This window comes from Drosophila kikkawai, chromosome X (genome assembly GCF_030179895.1).
Source record: "Drosophila kikkawai strain 14028-0561.14 chromosome X, DkikHiC1v2, whole genome shotgun sequence".
In the NCBI taxonomy this organism is placed as follows: domain Eukaryota; kingdom Metazoa; phylum Arthropoda; class Insecta; order Diptera; family Drosophilidae; genus Drosophila; species Drosophila kikkawai.
Genome location: NC_091733.1, coordinates 16,704,933 through 16,714,596, shown reverse-complemented (window position 1 = coordinate 16,714,596; position 9,664 = coordinate 16,704,933). Strand labels below are relative to the sequence as shown.

The window sequence follows — 9,664 nt, the reverse complement described above, 5'->3', positions numbered from 1 at the left end:
AGCTTTACGAACTTTAACTTAGAACAGCTCACAAAACCAAAATTGTAAAGAGGATATTCATTTTTATGGAATAATTTATTTTAAGGATTCAAATCTAAATATAATTTTAATATTAATAGATAACTGTTTGTTCTTCTATTACAATGAATTTATTTATAGACAGGTATGCCACCTGTTTTTATAAATTTTTCGAAAGGGACTAACCCTTTTTAATGATGAAAGATCATGGATAATAGCATGGGCTTATCGAATTCTTGCCTCTTGTGTATTGAAACATTTGGATATTAGAATGCTTTCGGCTGCTAAGTCAATTAGTCGCCGTCTAATAGGCTTTGCGACTTAATGCTTTTGTTTTATTTTCTTACCCTCTTCTCCTGCGTATACGTAATATAAGTGCTAGAAATAACCAATATACTCCCCTCCCCTTAGCCGCCGACCAACTGACCATGAATATTTTGTATATCTTTTTATTTTTTTTTATTTTTCGCCTTTGTTTGCGTGTCGATATAAACACGTTTTTGTGGATTGTTTAACCGTTTTCTTTTCTTCGATTTTATTGCCATTTAACTGGGTTGGATTTGGCGGGTTAAGCCCGGTGAGTTAACCCTTTTTTTTCTGGTAAATTTCCACGCCAAATGAAAAGCGTGTGAAACGTTTGATTCATCATTATTTATGAGATTTGAGATCAGTTTTCGGGCTGATGGATTTTTCAGAATTTCCAGACAATCCAATGCGAATAAATTATATTCTCGAAATATATTCAATTGATAATTTAATTACCTTTGTGGCCGCCCGTCTTTTGTATTTTCGGAGAGCTTTCCAAGTCCCCACTATGATGATGATGATGATGATGATGATGATGATGCCACAACTTTCTCAGCGCCTCTTGGCCCATTAGCATCACAATTAAATGCTTTTTTTTTAATTTTAATTTTATTAATTTCGTGGCAAAATAACACAGAACGAGCTGATGTTAGTGCTGCAAAAAATACATAGTTAATATATTTGCCGATATTATATAAGTGAGAATACACATCATTAATGGATGCGTAGCGATAATTTCCCCGGACTGCAATCGGACAGAGAGCGAGAGAGAGAGAGGAGGAGTGATCGCTTCGTAGCTTTCATTATTGAATCTGCATTAACTTTCGTTAGTCTGTGCTTTTGCTTTTCATTGTTGTTGTTTGGCTGGCGGCTAGAAAAATATATGCGACGCATTTCAATAATAATGAAAACAAAAGTTAAAACAAATAAAACGCTGGTCAGGGCCCGAAAACAACCGCTAGCAACTTTGGCCAGAAGAGAGTGAGAGTGAAGGAGAGATGCTGCCTGAGCGCTATCGAACGGTGATTACAAGAAATGGCATTTTACAGTTGCTTCTTCTGCGCTGTGTGTGTGTGTGGAGCATTTGGACTATCGGATACCGTTAGATGCGTTACAGAGGAATGCAGTTATCGAAAATAAAACGATTATTGCGATATATATATATATAGTATCTATCTATTACAGTGATTTGTTGGTATGCAATTTATATGTAAAGTTTTAAATATTATTATTTGTTTTAAAATAAAGTAATAATAATAAAATATTATATTCATAATTTGTAAAATATAAATATGGAGAGCCATATATCCCATAGTTTTCTCATGATATTTAACCATTTTCCCCATCAATTGTATTTCCCTTATCTAAAAATGAGTGTGTTATACTTCTTGTAAATAGAATGGGGGGCAGACATCTCTATAGAGCGGTATCTATCTATATATCTAAAATTTAGGGGCACAACAAAAACCAAAAGATAAGCGGATGTTCCAAAAGAGATGCTCATTTTTCCTTGCCTCTGTAAAAAAAAAAAGTAATTCTTATAAATATAAGTTATGTCTAGGAAGATTCCATTATAAATTATATAAAAAAAAATATATAAGTTTATACATTTTTTAATAGTATAATGTTTTTAATTATTAAATATATTCTTAATAAATTTATCAACATAATCAATGGAAGCATTAATCCTTTGGTAAATAATACAGGTAAAATTATTAGCTTACTTTTTAAATGATTCCGTAAAATTGAAAGCATAGAATCTATTGATGCAAATAAAAAATATATAAATATTGCTTAAGGAATTTTAGTAGGAACACTTCTGTAAATAGTTTTTATTATAAGAAAGAGTATTTAACAATCGACCACGCATCGTCGTGTTACGCATTTCACCCGCGGGCTCGTAGGTCAAGAGCTAGTCGTCGCCGGCACATTGGCTGCTGTATATAAATTTTGACAAAAGAAAGACTTCGGCTTAAACCGATTTCGGCAAGGCGGCGGCCATAAGCCACAAGGTGATGAGCACTCGACGCGGCGACATGGCATGGAATAAACCCGGACGACCCCAGCTGATGCTGCTGCTGCCACTGCTACTTCTGGTTCAGCTGGCATCTGTGCTGGGTTTTGGCAACGAGTATGTCCACATCAAGGTGCACGTGCCCAAGGAGGAGGCGGCGGTGGAGCCGGACCTGGGCTCTCACAAGGTAATCCACCATTACCACCACCATCCGCATCCCCATCAGCTACTGCGGACGCGCCCCAGGCCCCGACCCAAGCCCAGTCCCCTGCTGGAGAGCGTTATCCTCTCGGACCTGGACAAGCCGCTGCACATGAGCGAGCATGCGGATTATTTGAACCACGCCAAAGAACTGGCGGACCATCTCACCGAGACATATGCCAAGAAGGCACCGCCTCCGGCCCCGGCGCCGCCCAAGAAGAAGGTGAATACGTATACCATCATTGAGGAGCAGCACAGGCCGCACGGCTACGACTACGAGGATCATCCGGAGCACAGTGTGGAGACCTATCGGGTGATTGAGTCGCGTCCCAAGCAGCACCAGCAGCAGCAGCAGCATCATCACCACCACACCGACGAGGAGGACGAGGATGTGGGCTATCACTATCCAGTGGCAAAGCCACATCACCATGGATCCCTTCACGGAATCGGCGCCTATGCGGAACCGGCGCCCGTCGAGGAGCCTGTCGAGCAGGAGCCAGATCACGGCTACCACTACTCGCCGCCCAGTCACGCCTACATTCCGCCCAACCATAGCCACGCCCACCGCAGCTCCAAGGCGAACCGAGCTCCAGCCTATACCCTGGAAGCGCCCGAGGAAGCCGCCTCGTTTGGTTACGACTATTCCAGACCGGCAACCGCGGGTGGCAGCAGCAGCAGCGACTTCCGCCCCTCCGTCCAGGTTCCTAGCAGCGATCCGTATGGCGATGAGGAGCAGCCGTTGGACACGTACGGAGCGCCGCCGCCGCCATCTCTCGCCACGCGACGTCGCCGACCATCTCTTGTGGACTGGCCAGAGTCCACGGGATTCGGCAGCAGTGCGACAGCGGATACCTACAGCGGAGTGGATAGCTACAATGTGGGCCATGTCCAGGGCTACGGATCCAGTGGGTATCAGTACCACGGGCCCTATCTGTAGGTGGTGTGCGCCACCTCTCCTAATCTAAGATCTATTTATTTCTTTTTTTTTTTGTACTTTAGCTCTGTAAGTTGATCCAATCAGTCCCAAGACCGAATAGTATAAATAAATAGCAGTGAAGCGATGCACACTGAAAGAAATGCTCTTGAATAAAATATATGTGAAATAAAGAAGAATATATAAAGAAAGACGTGCCTGTGAATGCTGATCAAGAATGTATATAGTACTATATGACTAAAATCATAATACCCCCTCAAGGGTATAAACATAGACTTTTACGACTTTTCTGATCTTGAAATTTCCCATTTAATGGTTTAACTTTCAAAAACTGAATGCTAGCCGTTAAATTATTTGATCTTCAGTTGGTAATTCAAGCTAATCATAAGCTAATAAGTAGTAAGTAAGTATATAAATGGACAAATTAGAGAATGCAGTCTTGTTATGTTCTTGATTCAAACATTAAATTCCGGTTCACTTACAAAAGTAATTAATTAGCTGACATTATTATCCGGCTGCAAAAGCGCTAATTGCAAAAAATGGTAAACAATTTTGACGTAAAAAAGTGCATAAGTAGGTGTATCTAGGAAAAATCAGGTGTATTCTATTTTTTATTTGAAATTTTCACGTTTTTTTTTATATTTTATATATTTTCTAACTCCGATTTATTAACCAAAAGTTAAGCCACGGCACGAAATTATATTTTCTGGTTAAAAGAAAGATGTTAATATATTTATTTAATTTTCTTAATTATTTTGAACCCAGTTTTCACTTGACCAAAGCTATTAAAACCGATTATCGGTCGAGGAAGTCACTTAGTTTAATGGAATTAAGTTGCCTGCCCGGTGGAGATCTGACCCAGGGATAAGGACAAGCTAGCTTCAGCTGTCCACAGCTGGCAGTACACGATGAGCGGCCACCTGGGCCAGGTCCTGCAGTTTCATCTGCGTCTTTACCAGCTGCTGGGCTTTCATGGAATTGCGCTACCAGGCGATAAGAGCCCAGGCCGGATGAGGAGGCGTTTGCGGGCTTGGGCTCTGTTCCTGCTGGTCTCCCTGAGTGCCCTTGTGCTGTGGTGCCTCACCAGCAACGATGATTTCCTCTACCGGGGCGACATGTTTGGTTACGCCAACGATGCCTTAAAGTACGTTTTCGCCGAGTTGGCTGTGGTGGCCATTTACGTGGACACTCTGACCAGTCAACGGCACGTGGCCAACTTCTGGTGGCTCCACGCCAAACTCACCCAGCGAGTGGGAGCGGTTAGTCTGAGGAGCGAACTGCGGCAGTACCGTCGCTACCTGATCTGCCTCTATGGAATGATGATGTTCGAACTGCTGCTGCACTTGGGCCTGTGGCAGATCCAACCGCTGACCCACCACATGGCTCTGTTCTGGATGACCTACGAGCCGTTGGTCTGCCTCACCTACATGAGGAACGTGCAGTTTGTGCTCCACATGGAGCTGCTGCGGGAGCAACTGGCCCACTTGGAGCGGGAGATGGTCTTGCTGGCGCAGTACTCGAAGTTCGCCTGCGAAACTGGCCGTAGCTTTCCCGGCTTTGAGGCCTTCCTCCGACGCAGTCTGCTGCAGAAGCAGCGCATCTATAGCGATGTGTACGACATGTTCCGGTGTTTCCAAGGCGCCTTCAACTTCTCCATCCTGGCCGTTATGCTTACGATTAATATACGCATTGCCGTCGATTGCTACTTTATGTACTACACCATCTACAACAGCATAGCCAATATAGGTTGGTCTCCGTCATCTGTCAAAGCGTAAACTATAATTAACTTGGATTTTGGATTTGTTTTTCTGAGATTACTACCTAATCCTGCCCGCTCTGCTGGAGATTCCCGCCTTCATCTACGCCTCGCAGAGCTGCATGGTGATTGTGCCGAGGATTGCCCACCAGCTGCATAGCATAGTCACCGATTCCGGCTGCTGCAGCTTTCCGGATCTCTCCCAGCAGGTTCGAACTGGACACTTGGTGGTTATTATGCCATACTCACTAGGCTTTCCCATGCAGATCCAGAACTTTTCCCTGCAACTGCTGCACCAGCCAGTGCGCATCGATTGCCTGGGTCTCACCATAATGGACTGCAGTCTGCTTACCAGGGTGAGTATATATAAGGATCAGATAAGAATCTCTGATGGTATATTTTCCTCTTGCAGATTGCCTGCTCGGTGGGCACCTACATGATCTATACGATTCAGTTTATACCAAAATTTAAGGCTCCGTACATGTAGTCTGGCTCTGAGATCTCCCATTCCAAGTTGATTTCAAGTGATTGATGTTTCCCTTTTTCATTAAGAATTAACATAAACATTAATTTTACATATTAAAGCTTTGTTATATTCATAAAATTATAAGTAATTACATAAATGTATTGATTTATATTTATATATCTTAAAACAAGGAGGAGGGGGAGGGGTTTGCATCGTTTATAGCAGCGGGCTTTTTATATTTTCATTTATTTACAAGTGTATTCCTTGGCTGGCGGCTGGACGGGCACAACGAGGAGGAGGAGGGGAATGTGTTGGTATCCAAGTTCACATACTGAGATTTTACCCTCCACTGCCATTGCCTTCGGTTTTGTCTTCTTTTTTTTTGTAAGGATCCTCTAAGAACAAAGGTGTGATTAAGGAAAAGTAAAGTTTAAAGTACTAGCTGAATGGCTCCGCATATATATCCCGACCCCGGGAATTGCTACAGACTACGGACTAATTCGGAAATATGTGTGTGTGTGTGTGTGTGTGTGGTGTAAAGCCTAATCGTACTCGTGACTCGATTCGCGCTTCGCAATCAGATTCTCACGCTCATCGTCGTTGCCCTCGATGATGGTGATGCCGCCGGAACCGCTGCCATGGTGATGATTACGATTCACTGGCTTTACGCGATGCAGCGACTCCGTCAGGCCCGATCCGGTGAGCACCTCCACCTCGTCGTCGTCCTCGTCGGGCACCTCGAAGTACGGATGCTGCGACACCGGCCTGAATTTGTAGCCCGTGAGCACAAAGAACACGTAGGTGGCCATCTCGCGGAACATCTCGTCCAGCCAGGCGTACTGGAACACCACCGTCATCTGGAGCAGGTCGACGATAATGCGCGTAAAGTATATGTAGCACACGATCATGATGTAGAACTGGCGGAAGAGCTTGAGCTTGCGCAGATTGATGGCCGCCTTGCCGTCCGAAGCGGATGCCTCGTGGAGATGCCGTATGGACCAAACAATCGGGAACAGGATGGCGCCGCAGCACAGCAGGTCTACGAAAAAGAAGATGTTGTGCCAGGTGCGGAACTCGGCGTCGCTCTGGTCCGATTCGTCGGTAATGATTTGAGCCACATTAGCCAGCACCTGAAAAATGAGAGATTGTGAATTAAGGTAAGATTAAGGGATATACATCTTGGTAGATAGAACCCACCTGCAGGGGAATGACAATCATAAAGATCTTTTTATCCTTGTCAGAGAGTATATGCTTGATGAACGTCCAGCCGGTGCCAATCAGCACAATGGTGATGAACAGCACAGCGCCCTTGAGCAGGTGAGCAATGTAGTAGAGAATGGCCCAGGTCTCCACATGCTCGCCCCGCTTCTCAATGAAATGGTAGTTGATCGAGTGGAACATCAGGGAGAGGGACTTGAGGAACACCAGCACGGCCATCAGGTAATGGATTTTGTAAACGGTGTGCCTGTGTTGTGGGAGAGAAAATCAAATAAATAGTAAGAGAGACAAAAATGGAGGTGGGAGGAATGCTAAACCCACTTGCTCTTCTTCAGGATAAACACCCAAAAGAGACCGGAGAGGAAAAAGAGCAGGCTCATCATGAAATACAAGGCGGGCAGGGGCATTTCGCCAGCGGACAGGTAATTGCCATTGTTGTTCTCCTCAATGTCCACCTGAAAGAGAGGGTATGCAATGGTATCAGTAAAAGGAAAAGTAGAGTTGCAGCTAAGAAAAAAGGGTTTTTGCCCAATGATGATCAACAGTTTACAAAGAATATATAATCTAAAGGATCATTTTATAGGTTCTTCAAAGTACTGCAAGTTAGCGTCCAACCACCTCTGAATTCAATTTGAATAAAAGCGAGATAGAGAAAGCAAAGAAAGCTGGTGGGCATAAACCCTTCAAATTTTACAAAATAATAACTCAAGGAACTTTTGGAGGTTAAAGTATTTCTTGTATGACCCACCAGATCGTGAAACACTTTAAGCCCTTTTCAAAACCCCCCTCCTTGTGGCCCGTCTACTCACATTAAAGGACATAACCTTGCTGTGGCTATGGTAGTTGGGGCAGGCATGGAAGTACAGATTGTAGAGGCCCTCGTCACGCAGCGTGGCCACCAGCATGGAGAAGTTGAAGCTGTAGTAATTGACCCCATTGGCATCCGTTTCCTTGACCAGCGGCATTGTTGAGTCCTTGCACAGATCCTCCTGCGATTGCTTGAACGAGCTGACTGCGTATAAATCATCTTCTGCATCCGATTCGTGGGGCAAAAAGTTATTCACGGCTTGATCGGGGGCAGCATCAGAGTCCTCCTCCTCGTCTTTCTTGGCGGCAGCGGCGGCGGCGGAAACAGAAACAGGAGCACCAGCAGGTGGCGGTGCTGCCACCTTGGTTGCTTCTATGGCTTCCTCCTTAGTTGGCTTGGCTATTTTTGAGTCCTCCTTTTTGGCCAAAGGCTCTGCCGGTTTACTTTCGGGCGTGACCTTGACGACGGGTTCCGCTGGTTTGGGTGCAACTTCAGCTTTAACGCCAGCATCCTGCTTGACGACATCCGTTTCCTGGCCAGCAGCGGCGGCTTGTGGCGGGCCAGGAACTTCTGAAGGCGGCTTCTTGACAGCAGAATCCTCTTTTTGGGCCACAACCTCCTCCTTGGGCAACTCTATTTTACCAGCCACCGCTGGCGAGGATAGCTTGAGGTCAGCCGGCGGCTCCTGCTCTGGGGGATCCTCCATGGAGTCATCGGGATCTTCGCCCAAGTAGGGCGGCGGCGGCGGAGCCTCACGCGCCTGACGGAACAGCACCGAATCACTGACCTTTTCTAGGCGAGAGTTTCGCTTGGTCCGGGCGGTGATGTCCTTGTAGATGTGCATGTTGGTCCATTCCGGCGAGCATTTCACCAGGACTCTGGAGGAGAGAAGGCGGAAAATGAGCGGGTTTAGGGTTGGAGGCAAGGCTGACATACTTCAACTCCTTGAGATCCAGGACGAAGAAGAGTATGGGTCCACTGGTCTGCAGCTTGGGCGGCTCCTCCAGAATGCACTTGGTCTGGTGCGAGTCCAGATACGGATTCAGCTGGTCAATGGTGGTCTTGTCCAGCGACAGGCCCAACTGGGGAAGAGGGCACACACAGTTAGAGCGGCTTCAGGTTTGAGGCAGGTTTCCCTTACCAAATCCGTGGGCTGCTCCTCATCGATTGTCAGCTTGCTGAGCTGCACGTCCAGGTGACCGTTGGTGTAGAACCCGAAGGTGCTAAGTGCGATGTACGGACGCCTGTCATTCTGCAGTTAGACGTGTGAGTCAGGTGCTCCGGGGCACAAGAGCAGAAGGGAAGGAAGAACTGTACTTACGCGCACTTCCAGGTGGTGCTTCCGCGCCAGCACTGCCAGTGGAGCGGCCAGGAGCGCTACCATCACGGCCACTACCAGTATTGATTTAACATCCCCGCCGGTGGAGCGCATTTCCCCCGATTTGCAGGTTTTTCGCCTAATTTTCCCAATCTCTCTCTCTCACGTCTCACGTCTCCCCGTCTCGTGGCACTTTCCCGGCGTGCGACGGAAGCTAAGTGCTGCGGTTGCTGCGATCCGGACGAGAATGTGTCAATCGATTAGCCCCGTCCACGGCTACAGTTCATATTATTCACACTCGATGGGAGTTATCAATAACTGGGCAAAATTAAAAGAATTCAATTTGTTCTGCGGCCCAACTGGCTGTGTGTGTGCGTGTGTGTGTGTGTGTGGGTTAGGGGTGTGACCAAGTGCCAGGTAGAATAATCCTAAAAACACCAGAAACATACTAGAACAACTCGGCTGAAAGAATAACGGTCTACTTTTTATTTAAATCCATTAATTTTTCTAACAATATTTACAAATTGAGTATTAATTTCGTTTTATTTGTTTAAATAAATATATTTACATTAAAAATAAAATAAACAAACCTTTTTAATATTCTTCATAAATGCCGGTTAGCAGT

At 45.5% G+C, this 9,664-nt stretch overlaps 3 protein-coding genes across 3 annotated transcripts; 2 read left to right on the top strand and 1 right to left on the bottom strand.

The window, feature by feature from the left end:
- Nucleotides 1-2,331: 2,331 nt before the first annotated feature.
- Nucleotides 2,332-3,476, top strand: LOC108071725 (uncharacterized). Its single transcript, XM_017162549.3, has one exon. It carries the CDS (start codon nucleotides 2,340-2,342, stop codon nucleotides 3,474-3,476), a length of 1,137 nt encoding a protein of 378 aa, XP_017018038.1. The 5' UTR covers nucleotides 2,332-2,339.
- Nucleotides 3,477-4,381: 905 nt separating this feature from the next.
- On the top strand, nucleotides 4,382-5,768 carry Gr8a (Gustatory receptor 8a). Its single transcript, XM_017162482.3, has 4 exons — nucleotides 4,382-5,219; nucleotides 5,287-5,438; nucleotides 5,496-5,585; nucleotides 5,642-5,768. The coding sequence occupies exons 1-4, from the start codon at nucleotides 4,382-4,384 to the stop codon at nucleotides 5,714-5,716; spliced, it is 1,155 nt and encodes a 384-aa protein (XP_017017971.1). The 3' UTR covers nucleotides 5,717-5,768.
- A 249-nt stretch (nucleotides 5,769-6,017) lies between these two features.
- LOC108071839 (protein GPR107) lies at nucleotides 6,018-9,421 on the bottom strand. The gene is made up of 7 exons (XM_017162751.3): nucleotides 9,043-9,421; nucleotides 8,863-8,973; nucleotides 8,658-8,803; nucleotides 7,723-8,599; nucleotides 7,235-7,368; nucleotides 6,893-7,160; nucleotides 6,018-6,825 (listed from the first exon to the last, which is right to left on the bottom strand). The coding sequence occupies exons 1-7, from the start codon at nucleotides 9,151-9,153 to the stop codon at nucleotides 6,238-6,240; spliced, it is 2,235 nt and encodes a 744-aa protein (XP_017018240.1). The 5' UTR covers nucleotides 9,154-9,421; the 3' UTR covers nucleotides 6,018-6,237.
- Nucleotides 9,422-9,664: the final 243 nt, after the last annotated feature.

Bases quoted from the DNA above. Each gene is read 5' to 3' on its own strand.
- LOC108071725 (XM_017162549.3), top strand. From the start codon at position 2,340: ATGAGCACTCGACGCGGCGACATGGCATGGAATAAACCCGGACGACCC.
- Gr8a (XM_017162482.3), top strand. From the start codon at position 4,382: ATGAGCGGCCACCTGGGCCAGGTCCTGCAGTTTCATCTGCGTCTTTAC. The intron at 5,439-5,495 runs GTTCGAACTGGA...TTTCCCATGCAG, and splicing joins TTCCGGATCTCTCCCAGCAG to ATCCAGAACTTTTCCCTGCA. The intron at 5,586-5,641 runs GTGAGTATATAT...TTCCTCTTGCAG, and splicing joins ACTGCAGTCTGCTTACCAGG to ATTGCCTGCTCGGTGGGCAC.
- LOC108071839 (XM_017162751.3), bottom strand. From the start codon at position 9,153: ATGCGCTCCACCGGCGGGGATGTTAAATCAATACTGGTAGTGGCCGTG. The intron at 8,804-8,862 runs GTAAGGGAAACC...CCTCTTCCCCAG, and splicing joins AGGAGCAGCCCACGGATTTG to TTGGGCCTGTCGCTGGACAA. The intron at 6,826-6,892 runs GTGGGTTCTATC...CTCATTTTTCAG, and splicing joins TGATTGTCATTCCCCTGCAG to GTGCTGGCTAATGTGGCTCA.